Source organism: Leucoraja erinacea, chromosome 37 (assembly GCF_028641065.1).
Source record: "Leucoraja erinacea ecotype New England chromosome 37, Leri_hhj_1, whole genome shotgun sequence".
In the NCBI taxonomy this organism is placed as follows: domain Eukaryota; kingdom Metazoa; phylum Chordata; class Chondrichthyes; order Rajiformes; family Rajidae; genus Leucoraja; species Leucoraja erinaceus.
Window position 1 is genome coordinate 74,555 of NC_073413.1, and position 22,946 is coordinate 97,500.

The 22,946-nt window shown below is 45.7% G+C and overlaps 1 protein-coding gene across 2 annotated transcripts in view; it reads right to left on the minus strand.

The window, feature by feature from the left end:
- LOC129713723 (neuronal-specific septin-3-like) overlaps nucleotides 1-22,946 on the minus strand; it is a 44,342-nt gene that overhangs the window by 20,225 nt on the left and 1,171 nt on the right. For both annotated transcript variants that reach the window (XM_055662973.1, XM_055662974.1), the window contains exons 2-3: nucleotides 20,239-20,433; nucleotides 1,751-1,879 (exon numbers count right to left, since the gene is read on the minus strand). In XM_055662973.1, the coding sequence (XP_055518948.1) occupies nucleotides 1,751-1,879; nucleotides 20,239-20,433 (324 nt within the window). The remainder of the gene's footprint in view (nucleotides 1-1,750; nucleotides 1,880-20,238; nucleotides 20,434-22,946) is intronic.

Below are 22,946 nucleotides of genomic sequence, written 5' to 3' on the forward strand. Positions count from 1 at the left end.
CCGATTAGGAAAGGGGGAGATGCAACGAGACCTGGGTGTCATGGTACACCAGTCATTGAAAGTAGGCATGCAGGTGCAGCAGGCAGTGAAGAAGGCGAATGGTATGTTAGCATTCATAGCAAAAGGATTTGAGTATAGGAGCAGGGAGGTTCTACTGCAGTTGTACAGGGTCTTGGTGAGACCACACCTGGAGTATTGTGTACATTTTTGGTCTCCTAATCTGAGGAAAGACATTCTTGCCGTAGAGGGAGTACAGAGAAGGTTCACTAGACTGATTCCTGGAATGTCAGGACTTTCATAATAAGAAAGACCTGGTTTGTACTCGCTAGAGTTTAGAAGATTGAGGGGGGATCTTATAGAAACTTACAAAATTCTTAAGGGGTTGGACAGGCTAGATGCAGGAAGATTGTTCCCGATGTTGGGGAAGTCCAGAACAAGGGGTCACAGTTTAAGGATAAGGGGGAAATCTTTTAGGACCGAGATGAGGAAAACTTTTTTCAGACAGAGAGTGGTGAATCTCTGGAATTCTCTGCCGCAGAAGGTAGTTGAGGCCAGTTCATTGGCTATATTTAAGAGGGAGTTAGATGTGGCCCTTGTAGCTAAAGGGATCAGGGGGTATGGAGAGAAGGCAGGTACAGGATACTGAGTTGGATGATCAGCCATGATCATATTGAATGGCGGCGCAGGCTCGAAGGGCCGAATGGCCTACTCCTGCACCTATTTTCTATGTTTCTATGCATGGCAGATGCAGTTTAATGTGGATAATTGTGAGGTTATCCACTTTGGTGACAAGAACAGGAAGGCAGATTATTATCTAAATGGTGTCAAGTTGGGAAAAGGGGAAGTACAATGAGATCTGGGGGTCCTTGTTCATCAGCCAGTGAAAGTAAGCATGCAGGTACAGCAGGAGTGAAGAAAACGAATGGCATGTTGGCCTTCATAACAAGAGGAGTTGAGTATAGGAGCAAAGAGGTACTTCTGCAGTTGTACAGGGCCCTAGTGAGACCACACCTAGAGTATTGTGTGTAGTTTTGTGCTCCAAATTTTAGGAAGGACATTCTTGCTATTGAGGGAGTCCAGCGTGGGTTCACGAGGTTAATTCCCGGGATGGCGGGACTGTCATATGTTGGAAGAATCGAGTAGCAGGGCTTGTATACTCTGGAGCTTACGATGAGAGGAGATCTTATTGAATCATGTAGGATTATTAAGGGATTAGACACGCTAAAGGCGGGAAACATGTTCCCGATGTTGAGGAAATCCAGAACCAGGGGCCACAGTTTAAGAATAAGGGGTAGGCCATTTAGAATGGATATGAGGATACACTTTTTCACCCAGAGAATTGTGAATCTGCAGAATTCTCTGCCTCAGAAGGTGGTGGAGGCCAATCTCTGGATGCTTTCAAGAGAGAGCTAGATAGGGCTGTTAAAGATAGCGGAGTCAACGGATATGGGGAGAAGGCAGGAACGGGGTACTGATTGTGGATGATCAGCCATGATCACATTGAATGGCGGTGCTGGCTCGAGGGGCGAATGGCCTACTCCTGCACCTGGTGTCTATTGTCTAAATGAATGAAAGATATGCAAAAAACTACGATGAACGAGGGAAGATGGAGCCCACAATGGCCCATTGTTGGCCGTGGGGTAGATGATAACGAGCGATACAAAGTGGAACTCCAGGAGGAGCTTCAGTTGAGTTGTCTCTGAAGCCTGGGAGCGGGGGAGCAGAGGCTCCAGGTTACAAATACACTCACCGTGTCCGACTGTTCTGATCTCCACAGTTTTTGGGACTTTCTCTTCACGATTCCTCCCGCAGGATTTCCGACTGACTTGAGACTTGAAGAGAGTGTTGACCAGGGTGGACTTTCCCAAACCACTCTGCCCTAGAACAAGAGAGGAGAAGGAATTAGTGCTGATTATAAGAAAGGAAAAGAGAGAATGAAATGAAATACTGATTGTGCCCAGATACTGATTGTGGATGGGAGGCTGTGGAATGTACTTAGTTTAGTTTTGTTTATTGTTACATGCACTGAGCTCCAGTGAAAACTCTTTTAGTTGCGTGCTAACCAGTCAGCGGAAAGGTTATACACAATTACAAACAAGCTACAGTGTACAGATACAAGATAAAGAGAATAACATTTAGTACAAGATAAAGGCCGATTGTAGATAGTCTGAGGCTCTTCGATGAGGTAGATAGTAGGTCAGGACCACTCTCTAGTTGGTGGTAGGATGCTTCAGTTGCCTGATAACAGCTGGGAAGAAACTGTCCCTGAATCTGGAGGTGTGCGTTTTCACACTTCTGTATCTCTTGCCTGATGTGAGAGGGGAGAAGAGGGTGCGACTCGTCCTTGATTATGCTGCTGGCCTTGCTGAGGCAGCGGGAGGTGCAGATGGACAAAACTGCACATAGGCACTAACTAGTCTACAAATATAGATGGAACACAGAACGGTACAGCACAAGAACAGGCCCTTCGGCCCAAAATGTCTGTGCTGCACATGATGCCAAGACCTTCACACGATCCACATCCCTCCATTCCCTGCGTATCCAAAAGTCTTTTCAGTGCCACTAACGTAACTGCTTCAACCACCACCCCCAGCAGCGCATTCCACCCTCTAATCCAGGCATCATTCTGGGAAACCTCTTTAGTTTAGTCCAGTTTAGTTTTGAGATACTAAGCTGAACTGGAAACAGACACGTCGGCCCACCGAGTCTGCGCCAAGCAGCGATCCCCTTACACCAGCAGCATCCTATATATCAGGAATCATTTGTATTTTTTACCAAAGCCAATTAACCTTCAATTCTGCACGTCTTTGGAATGAGGGAGAAAACTGGAGCACCCGGAGAAAACCCACACGGTCACAGAGAGAACGTACAAACTCTGTACGTACAGACAGCACCTGTAGTCAGGATCGAACCTGGGCCTCTGCCGCTGTGAGGCAGCAACTCTTCCATTGTGCCACTGTGCAGCCCTTCTGAACCTTCTCCAAAGCTTCCACAGCCTTGCTGGAATGGGGAGACCAGTCTGTAGGGTATTTGTACCTTCTCCCCGTGACCTACATGGGTTTTCTCCGGGATCTTCGGTTACCTCCCATATTCCAAAGACGGACAGGTTTGTAGGTTAATTGGCTTCGGTAAAATTGTAAATTGTCCTAGTGTGTGTAGGATTTGTTAATGTGCTGTGATCGCTGGTCAGAGCAAACCCAGTGGGTCTGTTTCTGTGCTTCATCTCTAAACTAAAGTAAACTGCACGCAATACACAATACACAGCTACCCTGATCACGTTTGCCCACATCCCGCTATACCGTAACCACTACTAACTAAATACCTAATTAACGTTGTATGTGTAATCTGATTCCACTCCCTCCTATGACAGTGTGTTCCAGATATTCATACATTAACATGGCACCCTCTTGCTTTGATGCCTCCACCATGGGAAAATGATTTGATGGCCTACCCTATCTGGGTCCACCAAGGTCTGCTGGATCTCCCTGTCACTAACCATTTTAGTGTAACTCCTCTTCCCATTCCAATTGCAACCTTTCAGTCCTGGACCTCCTCTGTTGCTAGAGTAAAGGGCCTGTCCCACTTACACCACCTTTAAGGGCCTGTCCCACCAGCATGCGATTGCATGCGTCTAGCGCGACCAAACGGAAGCGGAGTTCGCGCTAGGTTCGCGGTAATTACGCGGTAAGCACGCCGTAAGTACGCGCAAAGTTCGCGTGTGACGTAATTTACGTCAAACTCACTAATCAGCTGGGCAGGAGGCGGGCCGACTAAATTTGGACGTCACACGGCAACGCTACGGGTGGTGACGTCATCGCGCAACGCTACGCTGCAAGCGCTGCATACGACGTCAAGACGCTGCGTACGCCCGTCGAGACGCTGCGTACAGCTTCAATGCGGCTGCGGGCCGACAGGCCGTTGTCGCGCGGGATTTTCGGACAGTGCAAGATTTTTGGAGCCCAGCACAACTCCATACGCCTCCGCCGACTGCTGGCACCCGTGATAGGTCGCCGAAATTTTCAACGTGTTGAAAATTCAGCAGCGACCAGAAAGATGCTACGACTCTTTGGAGACCTCTCACGACCATAGGAGACCTCTCACAACCATACAACCTGTATAGTCGTGAGAGGTCTCCCATGGTGGTGAGAGGTCTCCAAAGAATCGTAGAGTCTTTCTGGTTGCCGCTGAATTTTCAACACGTTGAAAATTTTGGCGGGCCTATGACGGGTGCCGGCAGTCGCCTGTAAAGGTCACGTAAGTGGGACAGGCCCTTAAGACCACGTGATAACAAGAGGAAGAACACCTCATATTCCGCTCGGGTAGTTTACAAGCCAAACATATAAACATTTAGTTTAGTTTAGAGATACAGCGAGGAAACTGGTCCTTCGGCCCACTGAGTCCGCGCAGACCAGTGATCCCCACACATCAACACTATCCCACACACACTAGGGACAATTTACACACACACCAGGCCAATTAAACTACATGCCTGTACGTCTTTGGAGTGTGGGAGGAAACCGAAGATCTCAGAGAAAAGCCACATGGTCACGGGGAGAACGTACAAACCCTCAGACTATCCTTGATCGGACTTTACTGGCTTTACCTTGCACTAAATGTCATTCCGTTATCATGTATCTGTACACTATAAATGGCTCGATTGCAATCATGTATTGACTTTCCACTGAAGGGCCTGTCCCACTTGGGCATGCATTATGCATTATGCGTGGATGGCACATGGTGAGACGTGGTGGCGTAGGCAGTAGCCCCAAAATCCTGGGGCAGCACGCGTGACCACGCATCACTGCCTATGCCACCACGCCTCACCACGCGCACATAATGCACGCCATGCGCGCGTCACGTGCGTATCATGACGTACGCGTCATGCATCGTGACGCGTAAATGATGTCGCGTTAATGACGCGCAAATGACGCCCAAGTGGGACAGGCCCTTCCTTCACTGGTTAGCACGCAACAAAAGCTTTTCACTGTACCTTGGAACACATGACAATAAACTAAACTAAACTAAACTGATGCTAGTCAGGCAGGCTGTCAGTGACTCGTGGGGCAGATGAAATGGTGCCTACACTCTGACTGAAAACGTCGCCTGTCTATTCTCTCCACAGATGCTTCAGGATTATTATTGTCATGTGGACTGTGGTTGCGGTGAAACACTTTGTTTTCATGCTCTCCACACAGATCAGATGCTACTATACACAAATAAAACTCGTACAATAGATAGAGCGAAGGGGGAGATATAGAATGGCAGAATATAGTTCTCAGCATTACAGCAAATTAGTTATACTTTCATAGTCATAGAGGGATACTGTGTGGAAACAGGCCCAACTTGCCAACATGTTGCAGCTACACTGGTCCCACCTGCTTGCGTTTGGTCCATATCCCTCCAAACCTGTCCTGTCCATGTACCTGTCTAACAGTTTCTTAAATGTTGGGATAGTTCCCCTGGCAGCTAGTTCCATACACCCACCAGTCTTTGTGCGAAAAAGTTACCCCTCAGATTCCTATTAAATCTTTACCCCCTTCACCTTAAACCCATGTCCTCTGGTCCTCGATTCACCTACTCTGGGCAAGAGACTCTGTGCATCTACTCGATCTATTCCTCTCATGATTTTATACATCTCAATAAGACCTCCCCTCATCCTCCTGCACGCCAAGGAATAGTGTCCAAGGCTGCTGAACCTCTCCCTATAGCTCAGACCCTCTAGCCCTTGTAATTGTAATCTGTACCCTTTCCAGCTTGACCACATCTTTCCTATAACATGGTGCCCAGAACTGAACACAATACTGTAAATGTGGCCTCACCAACATCTTATATAACTGCAACATTTCCTCCCAACTTCTATACTCAATGCACTGACGAAGGCTAATGTGCCAAATGCCTTTTTGACCACCCTATCTACCTGTGACTCCATCTTCAAGGAACCATGCACCTGCACTCCTGGATCCCTCTGCTCTACAACACTCCCCAGAGCCAATGTAGGTCCTGCCCATGTTAGATTTCCCCAAATGCAACACATCTCTCTGCATTTTTCTTCCCCCAATTGAGCATTTTAACATGTAGCCCCTCCCTATCCATGACTATCTTAAAGCCAATCACACAGTACTCACTGGTTCCAAAAGGCCCCTCCACAAACACTTCATTCTTTTACCCTTCCCAATTTCCCAAGATCAGATCAGGTGTTGCCCTCTCATGCATGGGGCCCTCTACATATTGCTGTTGAAAGCTTTCCTGAACAACTTTGAGAAATTACACCCCATCTAAACCTTTCACACTATGATTTTCAGTCAATATTGGGAATGCAAACACTTTCTACTCACTCTACTACAACAACCTTATTTGACCTGCAGCTGTCTGCAATCTCCTGGCATATTTGTTCTTCTAATTAGAAACATAGAAAATAGGCCCTTCGAGCCATTCATTGTGATCATGGCTGATTATCCCCAATCAATAACCCGTGCCTTCCTCATCCCCATATCCCTTGACTCCACTAGCCCCTAGAGCTCTATCTAACTCTCTCTTAAACCCATCCAGTGACTTGGCCTCCACTGCCCTCTGTGGCAGGGAATTTCACAAATTCACAACTCTCTGGGTGAAAACATTTTTTCTCACCTCAGTCTTAAATGGCCTCCCCTTTATTCTAAGCCTGTGGCCCCGTTGACTATTTGGGGTTCCATAAACCGTTCTCTCTGCTACCGCGTGGGTTTCCTCCGGGTGCTCCGGTTTCCTTCCACATCCCAAAGACATGTGGGTTAGTTGGTTAATAGACCAAGGAACAGTACAGCACAAGAACAGGCCCTTCGGCCCACAATGTCTGTGCTGTACGTGATGCCAAGGCCAACACATTGATTTGCACATAACCCAGATCCCGTCATTCCCTGCATATCCTTGACTATCCAAAAGATGTTAAACACCACCACCATATCTGCTTCAACCACCACCCCCAGAGGTGCGTTCCAGGCACCCACCACCCTCTGTGTGAAAGATTTGCCCCGTACATCTCCTTTAAACTTTGCCGCTCTTATCTTAAAGCTTTTTTCCATGGGGCACAAAAGATTGTGACTGTCTACCCTATCTATGCTACTCATCATTTTACATGCTTCTACCAGGTCTCCCTGCGACCTCCAGCGTTCCAGAGAAAACAATCCAAGTCTGTTCACCCAAGCTCCCTGACGTTATTACCCACTAATCAGGGCATCATTTTGGTAAACCTCCTCCACACACACTCTCCAGAGCCTCCACATCCTTCCTGTAATGGTGCGATCAGGACTACACACATTACCCTGAATGCAGCCTGACCAAAGTCCTATAAAGCTACATAGAAACATAGAAACATAGAAAATAGGTGCAGGAGTAGGCCATTCGGCCCTTCGAGCCTGCACCGCCATTCAATATGATCATGGCTGATCATCCAACTCAGTATCCCGTACCTGCCTTCTCTCCATACCCCCTGATCCCCTTAGCCACAAGGGCCACATCTAACTCCCTCTTAAATATAGCCAATGAACTGGCCTCAACTACCCTCTGTGGCAGAGAGTTCCAGAGATTCACCACTCTGTGTGAAAAAAGTTCTTCTCATCTCGGTTTTAAAGGATTTCCCCCTTATCCTTAAGCTGTGACCCCTTGTCCTGGACTTCCCCAACATCGGGAACAATCTTCCTGCATCTAGCCTGTCCAACCCCTTAAGAATTTTGTAAGTTTCTATAAGATCCCCTCTCAATCTCCTAAATTCTAGAGAGTATAAACCAAGTCTATCCAGTCTTTCTTCATAAGAAAGTCCTGACATCCCAGGAATCAGTCTGGTGAACCGTCTCTGCACTCCCTCTATGGCAATAATGTCCTTCCTCAGATTTGGAGACCAAAACTGTACGCAATACTCCAGGTGTGGTCTCCCCAAGACCTCATGACTACATCATGACTTCCCGACTCTTATACACAATGCCCGACCCATACCAGGTGTCTTGGATAGACACAGAATGCCAGAGTAACTCGGCAGGTCAGGCTGTATCCAGCATTTTGTGTCTATCTTCGGTGTAAACCAGCATCTGCAGTAGCTTGTTACGGGCCTGTCTCACTTAGGCAACCTTTTAGGTGACTGCAGGAGACTATGCCACATGTTGGTGGGTGTTTGCCGGGGAGTTTCCTTCATGGTCGTGAGGAGTTCCCACATTCTGGGAACTAGTCCCGGCTTCATTACGGGCACCGCTAGTTTTTCATCATGTTGTAAAATTAGCGCTGACTAGAATGAAGCCGCCATGGAGAGAGCGAGAATTCTCGTGCCATAGGTGGGGTCGCCAGAACGTTCTAGTGGGTTGCCAGGAGGTCGAAGGTTCAAGTAGGTTGTAGCCGGTGCTGAGCGGTGAATTTCATTGGCTCATTGGGAAAAAAACGTAAGCAGTAGTTTTCAGAACCAAGGATAACCGACCGGTAATGTTAATGTCCGCCGAGCTTCAGAGCCGTGTATCTCTGGCTTCTTAAAGGTTGCCTCCACTCCTTTCTCCCTCCTGTCCCTCCCTCTTTTAAAGGACTTACCGTACACTGTGCTTTAGCCGTCTTAATTACAGCGCCAAACTTCCTGTTCATCGCGGCGTGTGTCTGTATCACATTGGTTTTGCACCGTGTGAATTTCACTCAGACAGCGCTCCCCCCGCTTGCCCTGTCGCGCTTAAGTTGCCGGCTTTTCAGGCGATTGCCGGCAACTTGACAGTCGCATGAAAAATCGCCTAAGTGGGCCAGGCCCATTGCTCATACCATACAGACAATAGGTGCAAGAGTAGGCCATCCGGCCCTTCGAGCCAGCACCGCCATTCACTGTGATCATGCCTGATCATCCCTAATCAGTACCCCGTTCCTGCCTTCTCCCCATATTCCCTGACTCCGCTATCTTTAAGAGCTCTCTCTTGAAGGTTCCAGAGAACCGGCCTCTACAGCCCTCTGAGGCAGAGAATTGCACAGACTCACAATTCTCCGTGAGAAAAAGTGTTTCCTCGTCTCCGTTCTAAATGGCTTACCCCTTATTCTTAAACTGTGGCCCCTGGTTCTGGACTCCCCCAACATCGGGAATATGTTTCCTGCCTCTAGCGTATCCAAAACCCTTAATAATCATATGTTTCAATAAGATCCCTTCTCATCCTTCTCAACTCCAGAGTATACAAGCCCAGCTGCTCCATTCTCTCAGCATATGACAGTCCAGCCATCCCGGGAATTAACCTTGTAAACCTACGCTGCACTCCCTGAATAGCAATAATGTCCTTTCTCAAACCAAAACTGCATACAATAGTCCAGGTGTGGTCTCACTAGGGCCCTATAGAACTGCAGAAGGACCTCTTTGCTCCTATACTCAACTACTCTTGTTATGGCCAACATGCCATTCGCTTTCTTCACTGCCTGCTGTACCTGCATGCTTACTTTCATCGACTGATGAACAAGGACCCCCAGATCCCGTTGTACTTCCCCTTTTCCCAACTTGACACCATTTAGATAATAATCTGCCTTCCTGTTTTTGCTACCAAAGTGGATAAACTCACATTTATCTACATTATACTGCATCTGCCATGCATCTGCCCAGTCCCCAAGCTGTCCAAGTCACCCTGCATTCTCATAGCATCCTCCTCACAGTTCACACTGCCACCCACCTTTGTGTCATCTGCAAATTTGCTAATGTTACTTTGAATCCCTTCATCTAAATCATTAATGTATATTGTAAATAGCTGCGGTCCCAGCACCGAGCCTTGCGGTACCCCAGTAGTCACTACCTGCCATTCTGAAAGGGACCCGTTAATCCCTACTCTTTGTTTCCTGTCTGCCAAGCACTTCTCTATCCATGTCAGCACTCTACCCCCAAAACCATGTGCCCTCATTTTGCCCACTAATCTCCTATGTGGGACCTTATACATCTTCTTTACCACTCTGCTTGTGTTCCCACTTTCAGGGAGTTATTCCCCTTATATTTGACCTCCCAAAGTGAAAGACTTCACACTTGCTCAAATTAAACAGCATCTGCCATTTCTTCACCCATCTCTGTAGCTGATATATATCCTGTTGTGTACCTCGAGAAACGACCTTACAGTTTGTGACCCCAGCAAACTGCAAACGTACTAACAAACCCACCCATGCTTATGTCCATAGACACAAAATGCTAGAGTAACTCAATGGGACAGGCAGCATCTCTGGAGAGAAGGAATGGGTGACGTTTCGGGTTGAGACCCTTCTTCAGAGATGCTGCCTGAGTTACTCTTCATTTTGCGTCAATCTTCGGCAAAACAAGCATCTGCAGTTCCTTCCTACACATGTCCAAGTCATTTAGATATGGATTAGACTGGATAGACTCGGCTTGTACTCGCTAGAATTTAGAAGATTGATGGGGGATCTTATAGAAACTTACAAAATTCTTTAGGGGTTGGACAGGCTAGATGCAGGAAGATTATTCCCGATGTTGGGGAAGTCCAGGACAAGGGGTCACAGTTTAAGGATAAAGGGGAAATCCTTTAGGACCGAGATGAGAAAAACATTTTTCACACAGAGTGGTGAATCTGTGGAATTCTCTGCCACAGAAGGTAGTTGAGGCCAGTTCATTGCCTATATTTAAGAGGGAGTTAGATGTGGCCCTTGTGGCTAAAGGGATCAGGGGGAATGGAGAGAAGGCAGGTACAGGATACCGAGTTGGATGATCAGCCATGATGATATTGAATGGCGGTGCAGGCTCGAAGGGCTGAATGGCCTACTCCTGCACCTATTTTCTATGTTTCTATGTTTCTATATATCACAAACAGTAGCAGTCCCAGCACAGATCTCTGCAGAACTCTACTGGTCACAGATCTCCACCCTGAATATTGTCCTTCCACCACAACCCCCCCGTCTTCTATCAGTAAGCCTGTTCTGAATATATACGACCAAGTCACTGCAGTATACATGCAGGCTTATACTGAAAATAAACTACCAGAAACCCTAGCAGAAGCAACAATAACGCTTATACCAAAAAAAGATAAAGATTTAGATGAACCGGGTTCTTATAGAGATATTTCACTTCTAAATACGGATCAGAAAATTTTAGCAAAGATTCTAGCTAGAAGGCTAAATAATTATATTAACAATTTAATAAATACGGATCAAACGGGATTTATACCCAAAAGACAATCATTTAATAATTTGAGAAGGCTTTTCAATATAATGTACTCTCATAATGAGGACAATGAAGATATTTCAGTTGTCACGCTGGATGCAGAGAAGGCATTTGATCAAGTAGAATGGCAGTATTTATACAAGGTACTCCAAAAATTTAATACGGGAGAGAATTTTATTAGATGGATTAAACTACTTTATGATAGACCTACGGCAAGAATATTAACTAACAATACGCTATCTCCAAAATTTTACTTATCAAGGGGTAATAGGCAAGGGTGTGCCTTATCACCATTGCTATTTGCCCTTATGATAGAACCGCTGGCCGAAAGGATTAGAAATCACCCGAATATTCACGGATATAACAGCAAGGACTCAAAGAATAAAATTTCATTATATGCTGATGATATCCTTTTATATATTACTAATACACAAACGAGTATACCCACCTTATTAACACTAATTGAGGAATTTGGCTCTTTTTCAGGATATAGAATAAATTGGAATAAAAGCGAAATTATGTCTTTAAAACCACAGGATTCGAGACACTTACTAAAATTCCCCTTCAAAATTGCAACAGAAAAATTCAAGTATCTGGGTATTCAAATTACGAGAAGACACAAATCATTATTTAGTGCCAATTTTATACCACTATTAAATAAACTGAATGATACGATTAAATTTTGGAAAACGCTTCCGCTCTCATTGATAGGTAGAATTAACGCTATAAAAATGACTTTCTTACCACAATTAATATATTTGTTTCAAGCGATCCCAATATATATTCCAAAATATTTTTTCAAAAAACTAGATTCCACTATCACTAATTTTATATGGGACTACAGAACACATAGAATTCAACGAAAAGCATTTGTGCAAATCTAAAGAAGTTGGGGGTTTATCATTACCTAACTTTATGTATTACTACTGGGCAGTGCATATTAAGAACATAATGTACTGGCTGGATAGTTCCACTCAGCAGTTGGAGTGGATAAGAATGGAGAAAGAGGAGTGCTATCCGCACGATATAGGAACGATCCTGCTCTCACCGATAAAATTGAATAGTATAATATATAAGAACCCAATTATTCACAATATAATAAGAATTTGGAAACAAATAAAAGTATCCTTGAAATTAAATAATTTATCAGTACTAACCCCACTATTGAACAACCCCGCATTCAAACCTTCTCTCATCGACAACACATATCAACAATGGGATAGACTGGGGATTAGGAAAGTAGGGGATATGTATGAAGTGGGCAAACTGTTATCATTTCAACAATTAAAATTAAAATTTAAATTGAAGGATAATCAATATTTTAAATATATACAGGTATGTGACTTTATGAAGAAATATACACATAGATTTCAAACTATATTTTTAGATCCTTTAGAAGAAGCAATGAATATTAAGGCTGATTCACAAAAATTAATATCATACTTTTATAATAATACTAGACCAAGTGCAGACCCGTTGGGTCTGCTCCCCCAATGGTGTGATCCCCCAAACCAATATTCCACCATGCACCCGTCTCCTCCAATGGAACTGAAGCCGTTCCCAAAAGTAAGATTCCAGCACTGCCCTGCCTCCCTCAGCAGTGGATTAAAAAAAAAATCCAATGGCACCTTCCCTGCCTGCTGCAGCAGTGAAAAGTTCAGTGTTCCTGTCTTGCAACTTTGTTTCGAAGTGTGTTGGAAGCTGACATGTAAATGGAGAAGCCTGTTTATTTTTGAAATACTTGGGGGGGGGGGGGGAGAAGGATTTGATTAAAAACGTGTACTTCAACACGACGAAATGAAATGAGGAGCGGATACTTAGAAAGAAAAGCGAAATCTCTACCGAAATGGAAAATATCTCGGAGATTGAGCGTCTGGATTGGGCGTGGCAATGAATCAAAGGAAGAAATGCAGCCGGCAGCCGTACATGCAAATGAATCCATTCCGATTGGACATCTGCGAGCATCGGCCATTCCGATTGGACATCTGCGAGTATCGGGCACGAATCGAAAGGCAGGAAGGGCGCCGGACGGCAGGCGGTCGGATGGGGCCCCAGAGTTTTATAGATATATAGATAGATAGATGATATTAAATAGAGAATCACCCTCAACAGAAGCATTAAGGGAAGATTGGGAACATGAGCTAATGATAAAGATCTCGAAGGATAGATGGGAAAAGTATTTGATGAATACACATAACTGTTCTATTAATGCAAGACATAATTTAATTGAATTCAAATTATTACATAGACTATATTATTCAAAAACGAGGTTGAATAAATTTTATCCAAACGTCTCTCCCAGATGCGATAAATGTTTGTTTCAAAACGCTAATATAACACATTCATTTGTAGGATGTACAAAGTTGAATAAATTTTGGAGTGATATATTTGATATATTTACAAAGCTTTTCAAGTCAAGAATAGAACCCAAAACGGAATGGATTATATTTGGAATAATAGGAGAAGATACCAATTTAAATAAAGATCAAAATGTTTTTTTTAATTATGGGTTAATAATTGGAAAGAAATTGATACTTAAATTTTGGAAAAATACAACCATACCAACTGTTAAAATGTGGATTAGGAATATGATGGACATAGCACGCCTTGAAGAAATGAGACTCCGACTAATAGATAAATATGACCAATTCTTAAGGAGTTGGTCTCCTTTCATCGACTTTTTGGAATCATGTGATGCAGCGGTACCGTAAAGATTGCTGATTTCAGTTCATGACGCGGATAGATCTACATCTCCGAATACAGATTTGAAAAATTCTCTTTTAAGGGGCCTTCTCTTCTATTTCTACTTTCCACTTTCTCTCTTCCTTTTTTATTTTTTATATACACACTTCACGTTTTTCTACTCTCTACCATCTATTTTTCCACTTTTTCCTCTTTCTATTGTTTTCTTTTTCTTGTCTTGCTTACTTCCTTCTCATAACATAAAACTAGAGGTTGTACATAGAATGGATTACGGTATTACATAGTTGGCACCTAAAATTAGGTTCCACTGTACTGTTTTGTGCTGTATTAACTTCTAATAAAATAAACAAAAAAAAAAAAAAAAAAAAAGTCACTGCTAATCCCATGCATCCTAATCTTCTGGATCAGCCTACCTTGGGGAACTTTATCAAATGCCTTTCTAAAATCCATGTAGCCAACATCCTCCACCCCACACTCATCGATCACCTTCGTCTCCTCCTCAAAACGATATTAAGGTAGTAAAGGGTCTGTCCCACTTTGGCGTCATTTGCACGTCACGCAGATAGCGTGCAAAGATTTTGTACATCCCAAAATCCTGGGGCGCCATGCACGACCGCGCGTCACTGCCTACGTCACCACGCACCATGCGCGCGTAATGTGCACCATGCACGCATCACGTGTGTGGCATGATGAGCGCGTCGTGCGTCGTGATGCGTAAATAATGCCGTATAAATTAGGCGCAAATGACACCCAAGTGGGACAGGCCCTTACGACACAACCTTCTGTACACAAAGCAATGCTAATTGCCCCTAATTAACCCATTCTTTCCCAAATGGGAGCAAATCCTATCCTATAGGAATCATCTCCGATAGCTTCCCGGCCACTGATGTGAGACTCACCGGCCTATAACTCCTTGGATTCTCTCTACTTCTTAAAGAAAGGAACATGAACTATTCTCCAGCCCTCTGAGATCTAGCCTGTGGTTGGAGAAGATGTAAAGGTCTTCGTCAAGGCTCCTACAACCCCCTCTCTTGCCTCCCTCAATCACCTGGGAATGGGGATAGATCCCATCTGGTCCTGGGGATTTATCCACCTGAATGCTCTTCAAGAGCCCCAACATCTCCTCCTCCTTAATCTCACAAAGCCCTTGCATATTAGTGTCACTGTTCATGTCCTTCTCCTTGGTGAAATCAGATGAAAAGTACGTGTAGTACTTTGCCTACATGCACAGACTCCAAGCACAAATTCCCTCCTTTACCGTTGAGTGGCCCTACCTTCTCCCTGGTTATCTTCATGTTTTAACTATAGGTGTCAAATCTTTAGGATTTTCTTTAATCCAATTTATCAAAACCATTTGCGTAGGAAGGAACTGCAGATAGACACAAGGTAGACTAAAATGCTGGAGAAACTCAGCGGGTGAGGCAGCATCTATGGAGCGAAGGAAATAGGCGACATTTCGGGTCGAGACCCTTCACTAGATAGACACAAGGCAGTGGCTCCACCCACTGCACCACTGTTCCTCCAGAAGTTTGGTGTTGTTCTCAAGATCCCAACATCATCAGTATCTTTTTAAATGATTAATGGTTTATTTTGCCACGTCTACTAAGGTACAGTGAAAAGCTTTTGTTTACAAGCTATCCAATCAAATTAGACAATATATGAATATAATCAAGCCAATCTCGTACAACAGGTAGAATGATGAGGAAAATAGCAGCATACAGAATCTAGTCAAAAATGCTGGAGAAACTCAGCGGGTGAGGCAGCATCTATGGAGCGAAGGAAATAGGCAATGGTTCGGGTCGAGACCAGAATAAATGGTTTTGATAAAGAACAGTCTGAAGAAGGGTCTCAACCTGAAAAGTCACCTATTTCCTTCGCTCCATAGATGCTGCCTCACCCGCTGAGTTTCTCCAGCATTTTTGTCTACCTTCGATTTTCCAGCATCTGCAGTTCCTTCTTAAACACACAGAATATGGTTTCCGGGCATTGTAGCGGAAACATCTAATGTTCCTGATGTTGGGGGAGTCCAGAACCAGGGGTCACAGTTTAAGAATAAGGGACTGGCCATTTAGGACTGAGATGGAGATGAGGCAAAACTTTTTCACCCAGGGAGTTGTGAATCAGTGGAATTCTCTGCCACAGAAGACAGTGGAGGCCAATTCACTGGATGTTTTCAAGAGAGGGTTAGATTTAGCTCTTAGGACTAACGGATTCAAGGGATATGGGGAGAAATCAGGAACGGGGTACTGATTTTGGATGATCAGCAATGATCATATTGAATGGCTGGCTCAAAGGGCCGAATGGCCTACTACTGCCCCTATTTTCTATGTTTCTATGTTCATAATGTCCACAATTAGATAGGTTGGAAATTTGTATTGCACCCTAGCTTATGGAAGGACCATTCAGAAGCTTGGCAACAGAATAGAGGTTTGGAAAGAGATACAAAAAGCTGGAGTATCTCCGCAGGTCAGACAGCATCTCTGGAGGAAAGGAATAGGTGACGTTTCTAGTCGAGATCCTTCTTCAGACTGTTTTTATCAAAACTATTTAGTGGCTTTTCTAATCACCCGCTTCAGTTCTTTTCTCCTTTCTTTAAATTGCTCAAAGGTCCTGTCTGCTTCCATCCTCTTAAACCTTGCGCGCACTTCCTTTGTCTGTTTGATCAAAGTTACAATCTCTTTGGTATCCAAGGCTCCCTTACTTTGCCATACTTCTCCCTCCTCCTTACTGGTCCATGCTGGTTCTGAACATCGATCAACTGGCCTTCAAACAACTCCCACGTGTTAAGGGCCTGTCCCACTTGGCCGTCATTTGCGCCTCATTTACGCGCCATATGTAAAATAGGTTGACGCGTATGTTACGCGCTACGTCGCGCGCAAATCACGCGTCATCGTGCCATCTGGTGCGCATGACGTCGTTGGAATACCCTGCGACATGTGGTGACGCATGGTTACACACGGTGACATAACCATGCGTCACCACGCGATACACGTGAGGCGTCGGGACATCAGCGTGCGACGCCAATACGTCAGCGTGCGTACACAATACGTCACGCAGGTGGCGCGCGAGGATTTTGTGCACAACTCCACGCCTCTCCATGCGCCCGTCCAGCGCTACCCGTGCGTCACAACGCGACGATCACGTTTTTGGAGGTCGCGTAAATGGCGCACAAATGACACCCAAGTGGGACAGGTCCTTTAGATGTGGACTTAACCAATTAACAATTGCTCCCAGTCTACCCTCCCGAGCTCCTGCCTAATAACATTGCCATAAGATCATGTGAATGGAGTAGAATTAGGCCATTCGGCCCATCAAGTCTACTCCGCCATTCAATCATGGCAGATCTATCTCTCACTCCTAACCCCATTCTCCCCATAACCTCTGACACCCATACTAATCAAGAATCTATCTACCTCTGCCTTAAATATATCCACTGACTTAGCCTCTCCAGACTTCTGTGGCTAAGAATTCCACAGATTCACCACCCTCTGACTAAAGAAATTCCTCCTCTCCTCCTTCCTAAAGGAGTCCTTTAATTCTGAGGCTGTGGCCTCTGGTCCTAGACTCTCCCACCAGTGGAAACATCCTCACCACATCCACTCTATCCAAGCCTTTCACTATTCTGTACGTTTGAATGAGTTCCCCCCTCATTCTTCTAAACTACAGCGAATATAGGCCCAGTCTGAAGAAGGGTCTCAGCTGATCATCCACAATCAGTACCCCATTCCTGCCTTCTCCCCATATCCCCTGACTCCGCTATCTTTAAGAGCCCGATCTAGTTCTCTCTTGAAAGTATCCGGAGAACCGGCCTCCACCACCCTCTGAGGCAGAGAATTCCACAGATTCACAACTCTCTGTGTGAAAAAGTGTTTCCTCGTCTCCGTACTAAATGGCTTACCCCTTATTCTTAAACTGTGGCCCCTGGTTCTGGACTCCCCCAACATCGGGAACATGTTTCCTGCCTCTAGCGTGTCCAAACCCTTAATAATCTTATATGTTTCAATAAGAATCCCACTCATCCTTCTAAACTCCAGAGTATACAAGCCCAGCTGCTCCATTCTCCCATCAGACAGAAGATACAAAACTTTGAATATGTACCCCCAAAGGAACAGCTTCTTCCCCTCTGTTATCCCCTTGTTACTGAACTTTCCTTGCAGAAGCTAAGTTACAGTCCTTCCAACCTCATTGTGGGCATTGGACATTTTCTCTGGAACTATAACGTTACGATGTGCAAAACTATATTCTACACCCAGGTAATTTCCCCTTGGTCTACCTGTTGTACTTGTAAGTTGCCAGTGGAGGAAGTTGAGGTTAGGGACTACAGCAATGTTTAACTTACAATTAGGCTAAAGAATGGATCAGCTGGGCTTATATTCACTGGAATTTAGAAGGATGAGAGGATATCTTAAGAATTCTTAAGGGATTGAACAAGGTAGATACACGAAAAAAGGTTCCCGATTTTGGGGGAGTCCAGAACCAAGGGTCACAGTTGAAGAATAAGGGGTAGGCCATTCAGGACTGAGATGAAGACAAACTTTTTTACCCAGAGTGTTGTGAATCTGTGGAATTCTCTGCCACAGGCCAATTCACTGGAAGTAGTCAAGAGTTAGATATAGGTGTTATGGCTAATGGGATCTAGGGATATGGGGAGAAAGCAGGAACGGGGTACTGATTTTGGATGATCAGCCATAATCATATTAAATGGTGGTGCTGGCTCGAAGGGCTGAATGGCCTCCTCCTGCACCTATTTTCTATGTTTCTATGTTTTTAGACAGGTACATGGATAGGACAGATCTGGATGGATATGGGCCAAGCGCAGGCAGGTGGAGCTGGTGTAGATGGGACATGTTGGCCGGTGTGGGCAGGTTGGGTAAAGGGATGTTTCGACACTGTATCACTCCATGACTCTACTTGCTTTGAGCTTGATTGTACTCATGTACAGTAATATCTAATTTGGCTGGAGAGCATGCAAAACAAAAGCATTTCACTGTTTCTCAGTACACGTGTCAATAATAAGCCAGTGCAATACATGAAGCATTTAACCCACCGAGCAACTTTAAAAGAGTTTCCCAGTTATTCCCATTGCTCTGCCCTTGGTCCTGGAAATGTTCAGCTCCAGCTCCTTTCCAAGGTGACAACGGCATCTCATGTTCATAGGTTCTAGGAGCAGAATTAGGCCATTCAGCCCATCAAGTCTACTCCGTCATTCAATCAAGGCTGATCAATCTCTCCCTTCCAACCCCATTCTCCTGCCTTCTCCTCATAACCACCGACGCCCGTACTAATCAAGAATCTATAAATATCTGCCTTCAAAACACCCATTCACATGGCCTCCGCAGCTGTCTAGTTTAGTTTAGTTTAGAGATACAGCACGGAAACAGGCCTTTCGGTCCACCAAGTCCACGTCGACCAGCAACCCCTGAACACTAGCACTATCCTACACACACTAGGGACAATTTACAATTTTACCAAGCCAATTAACCTACAAACCCCGTACGTCTTTGGAGCGTGGAAAGAAACCGAGGTCCTGGAGAAAACCCACGCAGATCACGGAGAGAACATAGAAATATAGACAATAGGTGCAGGAGTAGGCCATTCGGCCCTTCGAGCCTGCACCGCCATTCAATATGATCATGGCTGATCATCCAACTCAGTATCATGTACCTGCCTTCTCTCCATACCCCCTGATCCCTTTAGCCACAAGGGCCACATCTAACTCCCTCTTAAATATAGCCAATGAACTGTGCCTCAACTACCTTCTGTGGCAGAGAATTCCACAGATTCACCACTCTCTGTGTAAAAAATGTTTTTCTCATCTCGGTCCTAAAAGATTTCCCCGCTTATCCTTAAACTGTGACCCCTTGTTCTGGATTTCCCCAACATCGGGAACAATCTTCCTGCATCTAGCCTGTCCAACCCCTTAAGAATTGTGTAAGTTTCTATACGATCCCCCCTCAATCTTCTAAATTCTAGCGAGTACAAACCGAGTCTATCCAGTCTTTCTTCATATGAAAGTCCTGCCATCCCAGGAATCAGTCTGGTGAACCTTCTCTGTCCTCCCTCAATGGCACGAATGTCTTTCTTAGGAGACCAAAACTGTACGCAATACTCCAGGTGTAGAACGTACAAACTCCGTACAGACAGCACCCATAATGAGGAACAAACCTGGGTCTATATAGCTGTAAGGCAGCAACTCTACCGCTGCCCCACCATGGCAATGAATTCCACAGATTCACCACCCTCTGACTAAATAAATTCCTCATCTCCTTCCTAAATGAAGGTCCAGTTATCTGCTCGCCCCACACCTTCTGCGGTTTGACCATCATTCCCTCAGCTGCCCGTGGTTCCATCGGTGGCCACAGGGCGGCGTGCAGCGGTAATCGAGCCAGCACACTTACCCACGACCATGATGTTAAAGTCAAAGCCGGTCTTCATGGTCTTGCGACGCATCTGCTCGATGATGGTGTCAATGCCCACGTAGCCCAGTAGCTGGGAGCCCATGGCCGACGGTTTCATGGGCACCACCGGCTTGACCTTCGACTCCTGCGCCACCTCCGACATCCCCGACACCAATTTTCTATCCTCTTCCAAACCTTCAAAGAAACAAGATGGTGGCAGACTGAATCCCACGACATTTATTGTCACGCCTTCACAACTTTAACTCGAGAACAAAGAGGAACCCGGCGTGGAGGGGGGGGGGGGGGGGGGGGGGGGGGGGGGGGGGTCGAGAAACCATTGAGGATAGTTACAAAATGCTGGAGTAACTCAGTGGGACAGGCAGCATCCAGAGAAGGAATGGGTGACGTTTCAAGTCGAGACCCTTCTTCAATGAAACAGGTTTTCGACCTCTCGACCCGAAACATCACCCATTCGTTCTCTCCAGAGATGCTGCCTGTCCCGTTGAGTCACTCCGGCATTTTGTGTCTATCTTCGGTTTAAACCTGCATCTGCAGTTCCTTCCTAAACTGGGACCATCTGTAGGTGCCCTCTATGTGGGGACTCTTTGCATACCCTGTGTATGGTGTGCAAAACAAAATATTTCACTGTGACATGTCATATGTGATGATAAAGTATAAATCATTCATTCATTGATTCATTCAAAGGAAAGCTAATCGACATTGGCGCTGTAGGTAGAGCCCTTCAATGCGGACACTATCCTGGTGTATCTCCTCGCCCATCCTCCGTCGCTGCCACATCCTCCCTATAGTGCAGTGACTTTAGCTTTCTTTACTGTAATCATGTGTTGTCTTTCCACTGACAGGTAGCGCGCAACAATAGCTTTTCACTGTACGTTGGTACACGTGCCAATAAACTCAACAGCACTGAAACTTTTTGTGTCCTGGGTCTCCTCCATGGCCAGAGTGAGCACCACCGGAAATTGGAGGAACAGCACCTCATATTCCGCTTGGGGAGTCTGCACCCTGGGGGCATGAACATTGAATTCTCCCAATTTTGTTAGCCCTTGCTGTCTCCTCCCCTTCCTATCTCTCCCTCAGCCCTCGGGCTCCTCCTCCTCCTTTTTCCTTTCTTCTTCCCCCCCCCCATCAGTCTGAAGAAGGGTTTCGGCCCAAAATGTTGCCCATTTCCTTCGCTCCATAGATGCTGCTGCACCCGCTGAGTTTCTCCAGCATTTTGCCTACCTCCTGAACTGAAACTTTCCTATCCATGTGCCTGTCAAAATGTCTTCTGGGGTGGCATAGCAGTAGAACAGCTGCCTCGCAGCGCCAGAGACCCAGGTTCCATCCTGACTTTGGGCACCGTCTGTGTGGAGTTTGCACGTTCTCCCTGTGACTGCGTGGGTTTCCTCTGGGTGCGCCTGTTTCCTTCCACATCCCAAGGACGTGCGGGCTTGTCGGTTAATTGACCCTCTGTAAATTGCCCCCCTAGTGTGCAGGGAATGGATGAGAAAGTGGGATAGCATGGAACTAGTGTGGACGGGCGATCGAAGGTGGGCGTGGACAAGGTGGGCCGAAGGGCCTGTTTCAATACTGTATAAATTAGACTGTACACAATATTCCAAGTGTGGTCTGACCAATGCTTTCATACAACTGCAACATGGCGATCCATCCCTTAATGCCTCAGTCTATGAAGGCAAGAACATCATATGCCCGATCCACCTGTGCCACCATTGTCATGGAGCTGTGGACATGCATGGCAAGGTCCCATGCCCACCCCACCCCACCCCCGTGTGCATGTATATCTCCCACTATTTCCCCATTTCCCATCACCCTGCTCCTCGCATAAGTTCATAAGTGATAGGAGCAGAATTAGGCCATTCGGCCCATCAAGTCTACTCTGCCATTCAAACATGGCTGATCTGTCTCTCCCTCCTAACTTCATTCTCCTGCCTTCTCCCCGTAACTCCTCCCCTCCTGTGTCCACTGATCTACCATCCCCGAGTCCCTCAATTTCCTCTCCCCTCCCTCCGGCTTTACATTTCCTCCCTCTCCTGTAGCCACCTACCACTCGACAGGCTTTGTCCCACCCCCACCTCTCATTTCCACCCCTCCTGTAATAACTTTGAAGAAGGGTTTCATAAGCTCATAGGTTCTAGCAGCGGAATTAGGCCATTCGGCCCATCTAGTCTACGTCGCCATTCAATCATGGCTGATCTGTCTTACCCTTCTAACTCCATTCTCCTGCCTTCCCATAACCCCTGACACCCGTATTAATCAAGAATCTATCTATCGCTGTCTTAAAAATATCCACTGACTTGGCCTCCACAGCCTTTCACATTGACTCGAAATGTCTCTTATTAATTTCCCTCCACAGATGCTGCCTGACCCTCCGAGTTCCTCCAGCACGTCTGTGTTTTGCCCACTATTCCAGCATCTGCAGTTCTATATGTCTCCAATTTACTGGACATGTTCCGTCTCCATCAGGCGACTCAAAGCGCATTGCCTTGTCATTGTCTGCGTTAAATTTCATCTTCATCTTATCTATGTCCCTCCGTATCCTTCCACAGTCTTTATCTACACCATCTCCAGTTTTGGTGTGTGGCAGAACAGTTTCTTCCCCTTTGTGTCCCAGCCCTTTATATCCAAAGACCAATATCACATCAGCCACTTTGATATAGAGTGATACAGTGTGGAAACAGGCCCTTCGG